This window comes from Eleginops maclovinus, chromosome 1, assembly GCF_036324505.1.
Source record: "Eleginops maclovinus isolate JMC-PN-2008 ecotype Puerto Natales chromosome 1, JC_Emac_rtc_rv5, whole genome shotgun sequence".
In the NCBI taxonomy this organism is placed as follows: domain Eukaryota; kingdom Metazoa; phylum Chordata; class Actinopteri; order Perciformes; family Eleginopidae; genus Eleginops; species Eleginops maclovinus.
In genome coordinates, this window is record NC_086349.1 from 26,177,259 (window position 1) to 26,196,271 (window position 19,013).

The window sequence follows — 19,013 nt, forward strand, 5'->3', positions numbered from 1 at the left end:
GTTTACATAAAATCTAATGTGTTTGCGGTAAATGCTTTACATGCAACATGAGCCCATTGACTTCCATTCTTTAAATGCTTTTCAAAGAAAATTACAACTTTAAATGTTGTGTGTAGAATTTAGTTTGGAAAAAGGCACGTTTTTGAGAAATACAAGTTTCAGAGTAGTGTTTGTGTCGCTCTGTCTGCTTTGATGTTCTTTAAAGGCTCTCTTGTGATTGGTCAATTGTGCTTACAGATGTCCCGCTCTTTAGCCTATCACGTACAATGAGTTGAGCTCCAGCCAATAGGAGTTGTAGGTAGTGATGTCACTGTGTCCCAGAACTAATCAAGGAGTCCAATCTTGCCATTTTTCAATATTAGGGCACAATGGACTTGAGTAGCTCCTTAAATTAGGACCTCAGAAGTCATTTTAATTCAAATTATGGCACAAAAAATGAGAAACAAATGTAATTCATAGATTTTCAGCTCCAGTCTGTCCCTCTAACTGCTGTGATTTCTTTACAAGCGCATCAGCTGACATTTATACGGATCATTTCCCTCTGAAGAGCTTCATCTCTTTCTGATAGTCGCTCTGAAAGGCGAGGTGAAAGGATCATCCTGCAGAATAATACTGCGATAATATCAGATTTATATTCATATTTTCTTAATCTGCACACTCCTTTATTATCAAGGTCTCCTGCAGAATGAAGCTGGATATGTGACGCTGTGATTAAACAGGAGGTCAGAGGAGGAGATGAGGAGGAGGAGGAGGGTGAGATAGATGAAGAAACTTGACGGTGTTTCTCTCGAGTCTTAGCACCGAAGAGCGGTCGAACTAAAAGCATTCTTCTTCTTCTTCTTCCTCTTCTTTCTGAGAAGGAGACACTTAAAAACACACGGTTTATTTGGAGACTGCATTAGTTGCTAAGCTACAGAACGGTAAATGAGGACGTTTAGAAATCTGGAAAAAGCTGCAGGTTTCTGATCCAACTCTCGCTGGGATTGTTTCCTCTGCATGGTTTGTAGCTGGTCCAGAGGTGGGGGAAATATACTAATTAATTAACTCCTGAATACAGGTAGTTTGGATGCATAGCAGATAATGCAGTTCTAGCCTCTCTTTACGCTGTTTTCTATCGTATTAAATAGAATATTTCTGGGTTTCTTGCTGACAAAAAGTGATGTTTAAAGACCTCTGCTTGGACTTTGTGAAACTGTGACGGACATGTTTCACTTCTTCTTACATTTCTACCGACCAAACGTTTAATTTATGGAAGAAAAAAGAGCTACCTAAAGCTCCTTTGAGAATGGGTTAGTCTTAATGTGTTGTGTTACCTCCTAAATAAAGAGATTCCCGACTTTTTTCTGTTAAATATTAAAATGAATGTCTTTGTGTTTCTTACGGTCAAATCAAGACATTAAAGACATCACTTAAAAGACGCTGAAAAGCTGCACGTTTCTGATCCAGACACTCTGTCTCTGCTTCCCCTACATTTCCTCAGATGTCTCTAGAGTGGGAGGAAATATCTATTATATGTTTAAATGACTGCTGCAGCAATGAGTCGATCAGTTAAAACTATTTAAATAAAGGATAAATCACTAAAAAGCTGTTTTCAGCTTCTCAGATGTGGGTATCTTCCTGCTTTCATCAGTTTACATCATATTGAAGTGCATATTTGGGGAATTTTGACATTTGAAACAACATAACCGTGGACTTACATTTCTAATCCAACACACATCTGTAAATATTTCCTGTACAGTTTCCTAATTTTCTCTACAGTTTGAGGAAATATCAAAGACACTTGGTGCACTTGTTGAATTACAACTGAATACAGCTGCAATGATTACTGACATAAATATGATCCATAAACCATATTATTTTAAGGGCAGAAAAAGCTGTTTCCAGCCTCTCACATGCACAGGTTTCCCGCCTCCCTTTGACCCGGGTCCGGGGTTTTAACCCAACATGCCTGAAAGTTTAGCGAGCGGATCCACAACATGTTTTTGTGCTTCAGCGTTGATGTGAAAAACTCATGCTTTGCTTTGAAAAATGTCCAATTTTGTTACAAACCGTGCGCGCTGTGTGATGAATGAGGCGGCACTTTGCAGAAACACCGGTACGCTCCTTTCAAACTTCACGCTCTGCAGGGTTTCATTCCCCGACTGACACAAAACTGGCTCGATTCAGATCCGTCCATCAGCCGCTCCGAGAAGTCAGCGCTGCAACTGCTTTGCTTTTTTGAAACTGGGGTTCATTAGTCCGATGAAAAGCGTTTACCTGACGCCTGAAACTTCAGACGTTAACAGCTGTTGTTTGAAACCTGTGAAGTCGGTCCAGAGCAGGAGGGAAACTCATTAACAGACCAGTAAAGCAATAAGGTTTCTATGTTTTCACTGCCATTTTCTGAGCATTACGTTCAACACAGACCCAAATTAAAACACAGGACACTAGGATATAGCAAATATGAGCTGTGTAGGTAAATGACTTTAGGCTCATGAGAAAAAAGAGAGGTTGTGAAAAATCAAAAAATACAGTCCCAACCAAAGGTCCCATTTCTACTGTTTTGTTCCATTATCCCTTTGGCGGTTTCCCCTTTCCTGTAGTGTGTTCTTTAGGTTTTTGTGCATGTAAATGGTCTGCAAAGGCAAAAATCCCAGAGCTCTGCATCACGCCTGACTTCCCTTGCTGCACTACCTGACGATTTGCAATGCTGTTTGTGTCGGTAAAAGAAAAACGCTGCGTACGGATTGGTCCGAGCAAACATTCAACATCTAATCCCAACCAAGTGTTTTGGTTTGATTCCCTTTTTATATGTGTCTAAAACTGCGGCTGAAGGCTGGGAGAATTGATAATGCAGTTGTTTTACTTCATGGGAGTTTTGTAGGAAATGGAGTAGGATAAATACAAACAACAGACTCATGTTTTTGTTTCGGTCATAAGAACGTTATTTTTATTGGTGGATAAAATTACAAATTATATATTTTTAAAAGTGATGTTTTATAGTTTATTTTTTCTTGATTTTTGATAAAACAGAAAAATAATCAGAACTATGTTTAGTTGAACTTGGGGACGGTCCCTTTAACCCTCCTCTCCTCCCTGCGTGTCTCCTCTCTGTGTTGACGATGAACAGAGCGTCTCTGTTTTTACTCTCTCTCCTAATGACCAATTAACCCTCTTTTCCTTAATTTAATTCATTAGAGTCTGAGCTCATCCCAGGGACAGCCAATCACAGCGGCTCGCCAAGGAACACAGGAATGCTTCAGCAGAGAAAAAATACATTTGCTGCCAGGAAACAGATTTCCCCTGTAAGATGAATAAAGGAGCATAATTGTGATTCATAGTTGGCTTCCAGATTAGCAGGAATTATCAGTTTTAGTTTAATCCCTTAGGTGCTAAAAGAAGTGTCTAAATGACACGACTAAACGTCATCACGCCCAACATTTGCCGCCGTTAGCTTAGCGGTGGTGACGTGAAGTCATGTGACCGTGCTGGAGTTCCTTTATAGCCCAACATTAGCCACCTTTAGCTTAGCGGTGGAGACGTGAAGTCATGTGACCGTGCTGTAGTTCCTTTATAGCCCAACATTAGCCTCCTTTAGCTTAGCGGTGGAGACGTGAAGTCATGTGACCGTGCTGTAGTTCCTTTATAGCCCAACATTAGCCTCCTTTAGCTTAGCGGTGGTGGCGTGAAGTCATGTGACCGTGCTGTAGTTCCTTTATAGCTCAACATTAGCCTCCTTTAGCTTAGCGGTGGAGACGTGAAGTCATGTGACCGTGCTGGAGTTCCTTTATAGCCCAACATCAGCCGCCTTTAGCTTAGCGGTGGTGACGTGAAGTCATGTGACCGTGCTGTAGTTCCTTTATAGCCCAACATCAGCCGCCTTTAGCTTAGCGGTGGTGACGTGAAGTCATGTGACCGTGCTGTAGTTCCTTTATAGCCCAACATCAGCCGCCTTTATTATGGTGCAGTTTATTAGATATTAATGTAAAACAGCCACATTCAGAGTGGATGGGGATGTTTAAACCCCAGTTTCCATTACACTTTTCCCATTACATTCATTGCTTCTAAGGTCAAAGACATGCCAATCAGCATCAGGGCTCACATGCACTTTCTTCAGCTCATGTTTGACTATAAATCCTCATAATCTTAATGGTAATTCAACTTTTAAAGAGTGTAACTTGATGTGTTTGCATCAGGTTTCTGTTTCTGATGGATGAAGTCCAGCTCAGCTAATGCATCCAATCAGAGTAGACTTTCTGGGAGCTCTTCGTGACCTGCGGAGGAGATAAATTTAGCCGTCGGTGCAGTGAAATGTGGCGTGCCACGACTGTCAGTCACGGGAATAAACTTTGTTTTGATGTCCTGCTCCAGCAGTCAGTGCAGCGGTGATGTATAGAGAGAGGTCAGGGGTCATCAGGAGTGTCTGATGAATGAGCTTCCTGTCAGTCATCGTGACTTTACTGTTTGTTTTGGATCCAGCAGAGAGAAACCAAAAATATGCCCGACATAAAGGACTGAACTGGAAGTCTGGGAACTGTGTGATAAGCTTAAAATAGTGAACATAAGCTTCCATAAGATTCCATCACAATTACTTCAAACTGATTATGGGTTTGCAGTATTCAATCATAAAGGAGTTTAAAGGAGAATTCCCCACACAGATAACGTTATAAACAGGTTAACATTTGCTTAATAACGTTTATTTTTTGCAGAAATGATATATTGTATAGTATTGGAGTTGTAGTTTAAGTTGAAGCAGTTGAAGTGAAACACTGCGAAAGAATATAAAGTGTCTGCAGTGTTTTGCTAAAAGGTTCTGGTTTCCCTTTGTAGTTCAAGCAGCGTTACGTTTGAGCAGGCATTGGTTAAGTGCGGTACGTTTGAAGAGCAGAGAAAAGGTTGAAACTCTGCTCCCTCTTAATGTCGGCCTGCGCCCTCAAACCAAAATGCAGATTCCCCTGTAAAATGTTAAAGTGCTGCCAGAAAACAATCTCTCTGTTGGTCAGAAAGGGTTTAATGAGTCCAGAGATATGGAGATGGGGTCAGATGTCTGGTCAGACGGCAGAGACAGCTTACGGAGGATAAATAGGGGATGGACGTCCGGTGGGTCTGCCGGGGGACGAGTGGCAGGCAGCAGGCTGACACTGAGACTGAGATTTCTGATCCTTTCTTTTACTCTCCTTTTTTCTGGAGAGGAAGTAAAGAAACCAGAGCTCTGGATTTACTTTATTTGAGGTGCAATATATGACTCAGCAGCTTTCAGACATGAAGACACTATTATTTTACTGCAGGATTTACACCGGAAAGTGGGCGGGGCCGTAATTGTGGCAATCTCACTCCCAATCCGAAGTAATTTCGACCAATCAAGTTGGAGCAGTCATTGGTATAATGCGGGTAAAGTGTAGAGCTATAGAGCCCCAATGCATTGGCTTGATTGCAATCATGCAACCCTTCAGCTATCATCTGAAATCTTTGTAAGTTTGTCCTCCTCTCCATAACCAAATATCTGCGTGTGAAGGCTGGAGCAGTTGGCAACTGGAAGAAAATGTTGGAGTTTGAATTGTACTTACCTTCAATTGCACTCCCATGTAATACTGACCAATCACGTTTGAGTAGGCTTTGGTGTGATGGCGGTACACAGGCAGTGTGGAGAGCTATACCACAGCAACCCATCAGCTATCAGCAGAGGATGATTACATTTCTTGTTGATCTCTAAAACCAGATATCTGCAAATGAATGTAGAATCTCTAAGCAACGGGAAAATATTGATACCGAAAGTTTTCTAGTTTTTGTTTGTATCTTGATAAGCATTGACCGTTAAAAGGCAGAGTTTGGTTGAATTCAGAGAAGGAATCGTGCAACGAATTGGCTCTCATCTGACAACTATTGGACACAACAAAAAAGACCAATCAGTCTTTGGTCTGATGCATGTTTGAAGAGATGAATGTGGGACTGATTGGCTCAAAATCAATCCTGCAACCCATCAGCTATCGACTTAGAGCTATTCAGCTTTTATAATTCAAACTCACATAACAGTAAACAACGGGAACAGATTTTGGTGTCTGACTTTGACTAGTATTCCTCATCTTGCACCTTTTTTTAAAAATTGAATCTCCCGACCAATTGGCGAAGAGGGTGTTTCTTATTTCCCACTTCATTCTCGTGTCCCAAGTTGCTAATCGCACTGCGTTCAATGTGCGGATTGAGACGCATTAATGTCAACATGTAGTGACTGAGAGCAGCTTCACTTTAACGGAATTGCCTTCCTTTCTGAGAGTGAGATGTTCAGATGGACATCCGTCTCTGTAGCTGTAGTCGAGATAATTGGTCCGGACTCCTGAGGGAAATATAAACGTCTCTTTAGCGGCTAAATGCTCACAGCTAGTCTCTAACTGTCTGCAGGTGGAGTACAGTGGCTTCATCAGAGCGAGAAATGCCCATAGAGCTGCAAGAAAGTCCAGACATATCGTGCATTATCAGCCCGTAGGAGATGTTTGTTTAACTGCGACTGTGGAGCCAACATGGCCGCCGCTGTAACCGCTCCGGGTCAGATGTGTTTAGATGTTCAGCGTCTCTGGTTTCCATCAACTCATCCATTAATTTAAAAAAAACTCATGTGATCGACAGTCTGATGGGCTGATGATGGCCAACGCTTTACGTGTGTGTGTGTGTGTGTGTGTGTGTGTGTGTGTGTGTGTGGTCTGAAACCCTGTGGTAATGACAGGCCTAATAAATGGACTGTTATAAATACACACACACATATATACACACAGTTAATGGAGCAGTGTGTTCTCTGGTTTTTGCCGAGGAGCTAGATAACCCAAAGCCATCCCTCCATGCTGCAACATAAGGCATAGTTTTACACATAAACTACAATAAAAACTACCAAAGGCCTTCAACCAATTATTGTTTTCAATATCTAATCGATCATTTAGTCGATAGCATGTGAGAAAATAGTGGAAAATGTCCTGTATAGCTTAAGGAGACAACTTTTGAGTTTAAAATATGACATTTATTGGGCTTTAGGTCTGCAATATACATTTATTATTCTCCAGATTATTGTCCAGATTAATGCTTTGGGGTTTAAAATGTCCCAAAATAGTGAAAAATGTGCTGAGAATTTATTGTTTTGAGTTAAAAACCTAAAGATATTCACATTAGTGTGATTATAAAACAGATAAAAGCAGGACATTTCCAAATTTGAGATCAAGTTTGCATTAAAATGACCAAATATTTCAAAGTAGATGTTGGTTATTCTTCCATCAATTCACTAATGTGTTATTGGACTAGTTGTGACTCAAAAATGGAATCGAAACAGAAGTTTTTCACATATTTGATGAGATTTTTTAAAATCAAGTTAAAGCGAAATACTGTTCTTCTCTCTTTCCTCTTGTGTTTGTTCCTCTTCTTATATTGAATGAAAACAGCATCAGTTTGTAATTAACCTCCTTGGTTTGGTGATGCAACGCCTTCCTTTCTCTCCAGAGAGAGACTCATATTTACAGAATGACAGCGAGGGGGTCACGCTGTGAAGACATCCTGTTAGCATGCTAGCTGCTAACAGTCAGGCAGTTTACAGCGGTCTGTAATTACAGAGGCAGACGCAGTAAAATTAAAGTGGACTTATTAAAGTACACACTGGGTTACAGTTCTCCGTGTTTATGTAATTACAGGAAGTGACACAGCAGTCCGACTAAATTAGATCAGAAACAACAACATGCTGAATTTACTGACTCGAGGAAGATCAGGTCTTTGTCTTTAGAGAAACTCGATATTCAGTGGAGGTTTTTACCATTATCCATTACTAAAACACATTTCTAATCAACAAACACACACAGCAACAGTTCAAATAACTAATGTTAGCGATGGAAAGTGAATAAGAACATTTACTCAGTGAGATACTGAAGTAAAGGAGCTAAAACAGTGAGGTTTTCACTGAAAAATGAATTGTATTTGCGTAAAATATCTATTTTTCTTACACCAATTAGTTTTGACACACAATTCCTGTCCAATTACTTTGGGTATAATATTTCTGAGCCAAAAAGTAATTAATAATCCTTTTGTTCTTGTGATTTTGATTCGAAAGCTTCATTTTTTAGAATTATTTTGACCAAAAATGTGAAAATAAGTCATTTTTTTCATTTAATATTAAAAAATAACCTAAATCTATTTGTGTTGCTATGCCACAATTAGACTTAAGATAGACAAATAATTCCTGTATATTTTATGAGTCTAAATGTGGTTTATTACTCTGTTAATCACTGGATCAATTAACAGCCTAATTGTTCCAGCTGCAGATCAACTGGAGCTCTATCTGTTCCCTCCATCAGCATTAATGTCTCAATCTGTCCATCAACCCCCCCCTCAACCTCTCTGTCTCCCTCTTATCTCCCCCATATATCTCCCGCCCGCCAGACCACCCTCCAGCCCTCTCCCCCTCCCCCCCCAGACTCACCCTGCAGCCTTTCTCTGCAGGAAGCTGCTCACAATGCGTCTTTGTCGTGTGTTTATTAGAGCCTGAGATTCAAACAGAGCTTCAGTCACAGAGACGGGAGAGGGGGTGAGGAGGGGGTCACAGAGGGGGAGGCAGATGGAGGTGATGCAGGGTGAGGAGAGTGGGTTGGGTTTGCAAAAATCCTGATACAAAAGATATGAAAAACGCACTATTATGCTTTTTGGGGGTTTTCCCATTTGTGTTTCCTTCCAGAACACAATGACATCACTATGTTACACTTGGGTTTGTGTTTCGACACATTGTACCTGATAGGCTAAGGGATAAGGTATATCTCTAAGCAGGTTGACCAATCACAACAGAGCTGGCCAGCTAACCAATCAAAGCAGACTGGGCTCTGGTTTCAGACAGAGGGTGAAAAGAGGTGCTGCAGCACAGGCAGTATGAGAAACATAAAGAGACTCTACATACTGATATACACCTGAACATCAGCAGGAGAGGACTCTTTAAAGTAGAGACACTACAGACTGATATACACCTGAACATCAGCAGGAGAGGACTCTTTAAAGTAGAGACACTACAGACTGATATACACCTGAACATCAGCAGGAGAGGACTCTTTAAAGTAGAGACACTACAGACTGATATACACCTGAACATCAGCAGGAGAGGACTCTTTAAAGTAGAGACTCTACATACTGATATACACCTGAACATCAGCAGGAGAGGACTCTTTAAAGTAGAGACACTACAGACTGATATACACCTGAACATCAGCAGGAGAGGACTCTTTAAAGTAGAGACGCTACATACTGATATACACCTGAACATCAGCAGGAGAGGACTCTTTAAAGTAGAGACACTACATACTGATATACACCTGAACATCAGCAGGAGAGGACTCTTTAAAGTAGAGACACTACATACTGATATACACCTGAACATCAGCAGGAGAGGACTCTTTAAAGTAGAGACTCTACATACTGATATACACCTGAACATCAGCAGGAGAGGACTCTTTAAAGTAGAGACTCTACATACTGATATACACCTGAACATCAGCAGGAGAGGACTCTTTAAAGTAGAGACACTACATACTGATATACACCTGAACATCAGCAGGAGAGGACTCTTTAAAGTAGAGACACTACATACTGATATACACCTGAACATCAGCAGGAGAGGACTCTTTAAAGTAGAGACACTACACACTGATATACACCTGAACATCAGCAGGAGAGGACTCTTTAAAGTAGAGACTCTACATACTGATATACACCTGAACATCAGCAGGAGAGGACTCTTTAAAGTAGAGACACTACATACTGATATACACCTGAACATCAGCAGGAGAGGACTCTTTAAAGTAGAGACACTACATACTGATATACACCTGAACATCAGCAGGAGAGGACTCTTTAAAGTAGAGACACTACACACTGATATACACCTGAACATCAGCAGGAGAGGACTCTTTAAAGTAGAGACTCTACATACTGATATACACCTGAACATCAGCAGGAGAGGACTCTTTAAACTAGAGACACTACATACTGATATACACCTGAACATCAGCAGGAGAGGACTCTTTAAAGTAGAGACTCTACATACTGATATGAAGCTGCAGATAAAGACTCTCTGTTTGCTTTGAGATGACATCATGTGTGACGTTAAAGGACTTTGGTTTGTTTCCCAGTCGTTGTAATATAACTGGTGTCTTTATGGGAGATTTACTGCAGAGCAACAAACAAAACCAAAGGAGACATTTGGGTTTATCAAACTTATGGAGGCTTATTTCTTCCAGACGGAGACGAAATAGATGAAATGTCGTGGGAGATGTTAGTAGAAGTATCCATAAAAGTGGAAATGATGAGGTCATTAACTCAAACGGCTGCTGGTTTATAATTTTGAATGCATTTTGCCAACTTTTAACAAGTAATTTTTGCTTTACTTTACATAATCTTGACTTAAAAGTAAAGAAAAGTGAGTTTCTTATTTAAAATCTTGAATTATTTTCTTATAATTAGGAAATGGTATTCACTTAGAGAGTGATATTGGACTTACTGTTTATTAAATGGCGTAATGTCTTATAATTTAGACTTACATTTAAAAAATAATGTCATTTTTAAGTAAAATAATGAAAATAATATCTCAAATTTGACTGAAAACTTAAGAAATACTCAGATATTTTGGTTTTAATGTCTTAAAACAATTACTTTAACATGTCATAAATTGGCTTAAGACAAAGAAATTGAATAAGCATTAAATCTCTGACATCAACTATAATCGAAATTGTAATATATTTTATTTATTGTCAAACATTTTGCCTTTTTTCTTGCTATTCCTAATATTTCCTCTCGTCAAAAATATTCCTCCAAACAACTGAAACACACAGACATGTAGAAGTCGATAAAGATGTGGAGAAAGTTGTACAAAAACACAATTTAGAGCCAAAACACTGAAAAACCTCCAGAATAAACAGCTGTTATGATGAGTCGGAGGTCTTGTGTTTCGCTGACTCGCTCTGAAGGTCACTTCTTTCCAACAGAGAGAAATGTTTTCATGACTCGGCAAATTCAGGAGCCGCTAAGACTGTCGAAAAAACACACAAGACTTCCTTTTAAAACTGCCAGTAGTACTCCTGCCTCACTCACTGATGAAAGCACTCCGCAGAAGATGACATTTTCCAAAGGGTTTGGCCTTTTCGTTAATCCTGCTTGAGTTTGTTCAGTATTTATCGGCGAAGCTCCAATATAGTTTGTTCAAAATATTGATTTTATGATTATTTGAAGCAATTTTAATACAGATTTTCTGACAATGAATATAGATAAACCAGTGACACACTTGGACCATAAGCAGGATCGTTATTCTTCTCCCTTTTGCCTGAAAATAAACAAGATTCATTAATTTTAACCTTTGAGAGGCTTTTAAACATGTGCAGAATCTTATGTCTTGTTATTATCAATGAGAGTATGTTTTAATTAGACCAGCCAGATCTCCGGCAGGTGTGTAGTTTGTCAATGTCAGAGCTCTTCAAAACAATTTTCAACCCCTGTCCTTGAACTGAATAACTGAGAATGCTCGTATTTACGGTCATACTTCTGGAACCTGAACGCAGCATTAGCTCAGTTTAGCTTTCCTCCTACCATCCAAGGATTCAAAGCAAGCACTTGTTAACACACACACACACACACACACACACACACACACACACACACACACACACACACACACACACACACACACACACACACACACACACACACACACACACACACACACACACACACACTGTATTCAGCAGGTTGATGGATGGTCCAGTGAAATCGTAGTCCAGTTAGAGAAACTCTATCTGTCTCCTCTGTCTGCCCAGCTGTCTGTTGTCTGCATACACACACACACACACACACACACACACACACACACACACACACACACACACACACACACACACTCTCCGGTCCATCTGTCGACCTCTCCTCTGTCCCTCAGCTCAGCAGTCTAATTAACTAATGTGCTGATCTTTCACTGCCTCTTTGTGTTAACCTGTGTGTGTGTGTGTGTGTGTGTGTGTGTGTGTGTGTGTGTGTGTGTGTGTGTGTGTGTGTGTGTGTGTGTGTGTGTGTGTGTGTGTGTGTGTGTGTGTGTGTGTGTGTGTGTGTGTGTGTGTGTGTGTGTGTGTGTGTGTGTGTGTCATGGGGTTAATTGTTGGACTCGGTTTACTGTACCTCTGTGTCGCTTCAGTTTTGAAAACGTTATTATCCTCCATTCAGAAAACGTCTCCTCCGTGTTTCAGCAGAAACTCTTCTTCTACTGTCTCATTAGCGGCAGTCAGTCGGAGCCATGCTCTTCATCACGCCTGTCAGATTTGTGACTTTGTGATGTTCGACACGTTAAAAGTTAATCTGAGCTCAGCAGTGTCTGGGGTTTTTATTCTTAATGTTTCATCAAAGTGAAAACGTCTCCTAAAAGAGCCCGTTCTTCTTCTCCTTCTTCTTCTACTTCTTCTACTCCTTCTCTCCTTCTCCTCCTTCTCCTCCTCCTCCTCCTCCTCCTCCTCCCCCTCCCCCAGATGCATTAATGAAGCTCAGACCTCCACGTGTTTGAAGTCATGTCTCATTTGCCAGATGTAAAGGGACACACTGACGCTGTAATTAACACGCCAGAGATTACAGAAGTTTGTTTGTCAGGAGTTATTAGAGCTGTCAGTTTTTATTCAAAGCCTCCAAAAAGGACTTCTGCTCAGATATCAGAGCTGCAGGAGTGTGGTTGAACTGAGAATCACTCTATTCCTTTCAGAAGGGAGATCACAACTTCCTGTAGCTTCAACAAAAAGTACATCTTACTGTTGATAATTCTGCCTGCAAGAAATACCGTTTCTGTGGATGTGCAGGATGTGGAAAAAAGTAAGACCCATTACCTCAAACACTTTGCTTTGCTGCTCACTACAAAAATATACCTTACAAGACAAAGTCTCCCTGATTTCATTTACTCCAATTTAAGGGTTTTTGTTTGAGTAAAGCCTGAAATAAGATTGTGTCTCTAAATAAAGTCAGTTGCATGGAAATATTTTGGCTGCACAAAGGACGATGTTTCCCCAAAACAGAGCAAAAATACTTTTGTCGTCATCTGGTTAAAATGCCTGTATTTCATTGAAAATGTAGAAAAATATTGCACTTTTTTTAGTGTTTTTGCACTATTTAGCAATCCTAATCCTGCCTATTCATTAACCAATTAAGAGATAATAGATGTAGAATGGGAGGATGAAACCCTCTTTATTGGTCACATACATGCACACAGCAGAGCACACACAGTGAAATTAGTCCTCTGCATTTAACCCATCCTAGTACTAGGAGCAGTGGGCAGCTATCGTGCAGCGCCCGGGGAGCAATGGGGAGGGGGGATTGGAGGTGTCCGGTGCCTTGCTCAAGGGCACCACAGCAGGGCCTAGGAGGTGAACTGGGACCTCTCCAAGTAGCAGTCCACTTTCCATTTTTCAAGTCTGTTCGGGGACTTGAACCGGCGACCCTACGATTCCCAGTCCAAGCCCCTACTGACTGAGCCACTGCTGGGCCACTGTAAGAGATAAAAGAAAGAAAGAAAGCAATGCAGAAACCATTCCAAATGGAAATAGATAAGAACAAGAGTAAACACAATACCATAAAGAGATTAATAAATACATTTAAAGCTGCAGCAACCAATCAGACATGGGGATTAAAACCATTCGAAAAGCAGGAATCGAATACTAATGTAGACTGAAAGTTGTTCTTAAATTAAAATAAATAAATACAAGAAGTAGAAATAAAATGAAAAGGATTGTTTTCAGTTTAAGATGCGCAGATATTATTGTTGACGTGATTGTTTGTGTTGTTAGAGGATAGAAATCCAACGGTAGGTTCTCCAGTTGTTTTTGTGGAGTCTCTGGGAATAAACTCATAACCCGAGGGCTGTTTTGTTCTCAGAAGCTTGTCAGAGATTTCGCGGTGCCGTGTTGGGCCTTAAAAAAACAAGCATCACAAATTTAAAATCAATTGTAGAACGTACTGGAAGCCGCTGTAACGACCTTAAGCCCGGGTGGTCTACGGACGTGTTCCCAGACACAAACAAACAGGGAACAGGACTTTGGATTGGAGCGGATCGATGTGTGTGTTCCTGTTGGATTGAATTGCTCTGATGCCGTCTGTGAGGAGGCTTTACAGCCACTTCACCCTCTGATGGTTTACAGTATGTAGCTGTTTTTCATGCCTGGTGGGAAATATACTTCAACCAATCAGAAACTCAAAACAGATTTATATTTGATCTGTTTATTTTAATTACATTTTATATTTTTGTATTTAACAGTGACTGGGCATTTATATTGCTTAAAATGTTATATATATATATGTATTATTTAAAATATTATTATTATGATGATTATTAATTTGTATCATCATTATTAATATTATAAGTCGTTTAGTATTTGTATTATATTTATTATTTTGTGTTTTTGCTATTATTATTATTATTATTATTATTATTTATTTGTACAATAATTAATTAGTATTTTATTATTATTATTATTATTTTGTATTTTTGTTAATTTGTATTTATTTGTATTTTTATGATTAATTGATATTATAATTTAAATTATTTAGTGTTTTTGGTTTTCTTTGTTTCTTTATTATTTAAAATGTAAAAACATTCTTTAACATGGAGGGTGTGCAGTTTGATTTTTTGGTCAATATTGCAAAGGGCACATGTTTCAGAGTTACATTCTTTCTAATATTTAAAAAATGTCTTAAAATCATAGAAAATATGGATTATAAAGGCTCACAAAACAGGGCATGCCCATTAAAAAAAGTGTTAGTAAAACATTACATCCATTTCATTTGAATTCATTTGCAGAGTATGATTATTTGTGAGTTTGTGTGGGACCTGAATGCATCATCAAATAATCCTGAGAAAAGAAAACATCAGAGAATACGAAACTGCTCGCACAGAAGAGAAAGCGAGGCTCTGTTTCCACTCTCAGTTTCTCATATTCTCTCTTATTGATTCATGTGCACAAGCTGAAGCCCGATATGAAGCGCTGCTACAGTCGAGGGTTCAATTCCCACCTGGGACGCCCACGCTCCGAACATTTCAGCTTTCAGCGCACCAGAAAAAACTCCTTCAGGGAAAGAAAATCCTCCATTTTGTCTCGTTCACGACTTTAGATTAGGATGAAACTGATTTCTGTGTGTGTGTGTGTGTGTGTGTGTGTGTGTGTGTGTGTGTGTGTGTGTGTGTGTGTGTGTGTGTGTGTGTGTGTGTGTGTGTGTGTGTGTGTGTGTGTGTGTGTGTGTGTGTGTGTGTGTGTGTGTGTGTGTGTGTGTGTGTGTGTGTGTGTGTGTGTGTGTGTGTGTGTGTGTGTGTGTGTGTAATCAGAGCTGTCAGTCAAACGTAAGCGGAGTAGAAATCGCTGCCAGGATGAGAGTGAAGTTTCCATCAGCTCAGTGTTCGAGCTGCTGAAGCTTTATGAGAGAATCAGTGAGAATACAGACAGAAACAGATCAATACCTCTATCTGACACACACACACACACACACACACACACACACACACACACACAGCTAATCTCTCTACACTGTCAGTGGAATCCTGTGTTTGTTTGAGAGTTATTTGTGAATAGTGAGGATTTAAAGCTCCACATCATTCTGGAGACATACGCATATTATTTTTGTTCAGTCTTATTCATATACAAAGTTAGAATGTCCTCTGATTGAATTCGGGATATTGTCGGAATATCTTAGGTAAGAAAAACAACATATCTTAGGTAAAAGCCAGGATTCATAGGTGGATGTTCAAGTGTTCACACACAGAATAAAACATTTAGTTATTAACTAAATCCTTAAAAAATGCCTCCTTTTTCATGTTCAAGCAATGTCTGAATACTAAGGAACAAGATGCACATGGACCAAAACAATGACACAGACAGACCGTGGGAATTTCAAAATAAGACGTATCCTAAAGATGATTATATGAACCGATTTGTGTTCCCATGCGTAGTTAGTTAGTTGTTTGAACAGCTTAAGTTAGTTTAAACAAGCCATTGTATAAATGTTCTTGAGTCCTGAATATTGAGACTCTGTCCACCTACTGTAAATACTGTATGTGTTCTGAAATGTCCCCAACAGGCTCCTGTAGTTTGTCACATTATAACTCTCTCTCTCTCTCTCTCTCCCTCTCTACAGCCATGCCCCGTTAAAGCTGCCTCTTCCTCAGTCCTGCAGCAGATCTCCTCCTCCTCCCCTCCTCTCCTCCTCCATCCCTCCATCCTCTCCTCTCTCTCTCCGCCATGTTCCCCTCTTCCTCACCGCACCTCCTCTTCCTCCTGCTCCTCTCCCTCCTCTCCTCCCCCCTCCTCTCGGCCCCGGCTGTTCCTCCCCCTCCCCCTCCCGTGGCGTCGGGCCGGGTGGTGTACCGGCCGTTCGACACCTCCCTCACCCACCTGACGGTGCACAGGAGGACGGGGGAGGTGTTCGTCGGCGCCGTCAACCGCGTGATGAAGCTGTCGTCCAATCTGACGGAGATGAGGAGTCACATGACCGGCCCGGTGGAGGACAACGCCAAGTGCTACCCACCCCCCAGCGTCAGGGCCTGTGCTCACCGGTTAGTGTGATCGTCTGTCTGATTCACCTGTCTGTATCTTCACCTGTCTGTCTGATTCACCTGTCTGTCTGGCTCACCTGTCTGTATCTTCACCTGTCTGTCTGATTCACCTGTTTGTGTGATTCATCTGTCTGTGTCTTCATCTGTCTGTATCTTCACCTGTCTGTCTGTATCTTCACCTGTCTGTGTCTTCACCTGTCTGTATCTTCACCTGTCTGTCTGATTCATCTGTCTGTGTCTTCACCTGTCTGTATCTTCACCTGTCTGTCTGATTCATCTGTCTGTATCTTCACCTTTCTGTGTCTTAATCGGTCTATATCTTCACCTGTCTGTGTCTTCATCTGTCTGTATCTTCACCTGTCTGTCTGATTCATCTTTCTGTGTCTTCACCTGTCTGTGTCTTTACCTGTCTGTCTGATTCATCTGTCTGTGTCTTCATCTGTCTGTGTCTTCATCTGTCTGTGTCTTCATCTGTCTATATCTTCACCTGTCTGTGTCTTTACCTGTCTGTCTGGTTCACCTGTCTATCTGGCTCACCTGTCTGTCTGATTGACCTGTCTGTATCTTCACCTGTCTGTCTCTATTATTTTATATGTCTATGTCTATGTAACAAGGATGGATGATCATTAAAAATATGAATGTTTTTCTGGGTCTTGATTCTCACCTGTCTAACCTCCACCTGTCTCTCTCTCTCTGCCCTCAGACTGGACTCCTCGGATAACGTGAATAAACTCTTACTGGTGGACTACACTGGGAACAGACTGGTGGCGTGCGGCTCCATCTGGCAGGGGGTCTGTCAGTTCCTCCGGCTCGAGGATCTCTTCAAACTCGGAGAACCTCACCACCGCAAAGAGCATTACCTGTCCGGAGCCAGAGAGGCTGATGGGATGGCAGGTGAGCAGTGGGGGGGGGGGTCAGATACACCTGGACAGGTAGAGACAGATTGTGGGGGACAGACCTCCGAACTAGATGTTAGCAATCGTCCTGAACCTCGTTAAAACAGTCTTTTGTATTATAATCAAGCTAATGCTAACTCAGGCTATCGATGAATGGAAAAAGGTCACTTGGACTAGTCGCTAACTAGCTAACATGCTAACGAGCTATGCTAACATTAACAGTGGGGTTTTTTTCTCCAGATTCAGAAAAGAGATAGGTGTTTCACCAGATCATGCAGACTGGTTTGTTTATCGTAGCTTAGCACAAATACTGGAATATATATTCTTAATTATGCAACTTTGTGTTTTTAGTTAGGCGTTAGCTTAAAAGCTATACGGTACATATAGTTTAGTGCTGTCCTCGCACTAAATTCAGCTGGTTTTCTGCGTGTTTTCCTGCTTGTTAGGATCTTAATCAAACTCAAAACTTGTAGATTGTTTGAAAGTCAGGGTTTTCTCGATGCTACAGCTTAGCATGATTGGTTTGTGCAATTTAATTAGCAACTGGTGGCCTAAACAGCAGACGTAGTTTGTAAAAATAGGGCGTTTGTTTCCCTTTAGGTTTATTTTTATAAAGTCTGCATTTAATGTAGTAAAGATATAAATCCTGGCTTTAAAAAACACTGTTGTGATACTTAAAGTGTTTCTTTATTCGCACAATTAAAGTCTCCAATACAAAGTTGTATTGTATGCAGTAAGAAGTCGCTGCTGTCATTTCCTCTACAGATTTAAATCCCCAAAAACATTAGCTAGATTTTGTCCTCGCATCACATCAAGTTTTTGGTAAGTTTGCTGCCACAAAAACTAAAAAACCGAGCTCTTGGGTTTCCTTTTAGCTTTGTTCTTTACTGGAGAAACATTTCAACCTGCAGCTGTCAGTCAAGTGTCAGAGCGTCGAAATGTTTTGCAGGTTTTTATTGTAAATCAGCTGCTGTTGTGTTTTAGTTTGAACTAAAACCAGAATGAAGACAGAAGATGATTGACAAACAACACCAACATGACAGTCCCCATATCCCCGCTCTCTAACACAGGGTTTCAGTGGGTTCTATGTGTTCACATGTCACCCAGTGCTGTGATATAAACATCAGATTGTTATATCTCATTATACCAAGACTTGATCAATATTGTAAGTTCTTAAATGTTTGGATATGACGTCTTCTTGTAGCTTAGTAGGACTAATGATGTTGAAATGTAGAAGTAAAGACCAGTTAAAGCTCTGAAAAAACTTGGTAAACCATGATATCTCTAGACTTTGGTACAAGGCTCTTCTTGTGTATCTACTTTATATTAATGTTACCCTTTTAGTTCACCTTGGAGATCCATAACCTGGTTTAAAAGGAAGAAGGCAGCAGTATGAAAAGAGTTCTTATGAAACCAACTTTCTTAAGACAGACATCAAACTAGATTAAAAATGGGTAAGCAGGCCACAATCGTATTTTGACCTTGAAGTCCACCCTTTCTTAAATAATCTAGCATAAATTGACTCTGAAGCTAACACCAGTATGAGGTTGCATACTGTT

At 40.5% G+C, this 19,013-nt stretch overlaps 1 protein-coding gene across 1 annotated transcript in view; it reads left to right on the top strand.

Moving 5' to 3' along the window:
* plxna3 (plexin A3) overlaps window positions 1–19,013 on the top strand; it is a 118,690-nt gene that overhangs the window by 10,041 nt on the left and 89,636 nt on the right. The window contains exons 2-3 of the mRNA XM_063895565.1: window positions 16,141–16,558; window positions 17,262–17,452. Coding sequence (XP_063751635.1) covers window positions 16,245–16,558; window positions 17,262–17,452 — 505 coding nt within the window. The 5' untranslated portion in view covers window positions 16,141–16,244. The remainder of the gene's footprint in view (window positions 1–16,140; window positions 16,559–17,261; window positions 17,453–19,013) is intronic.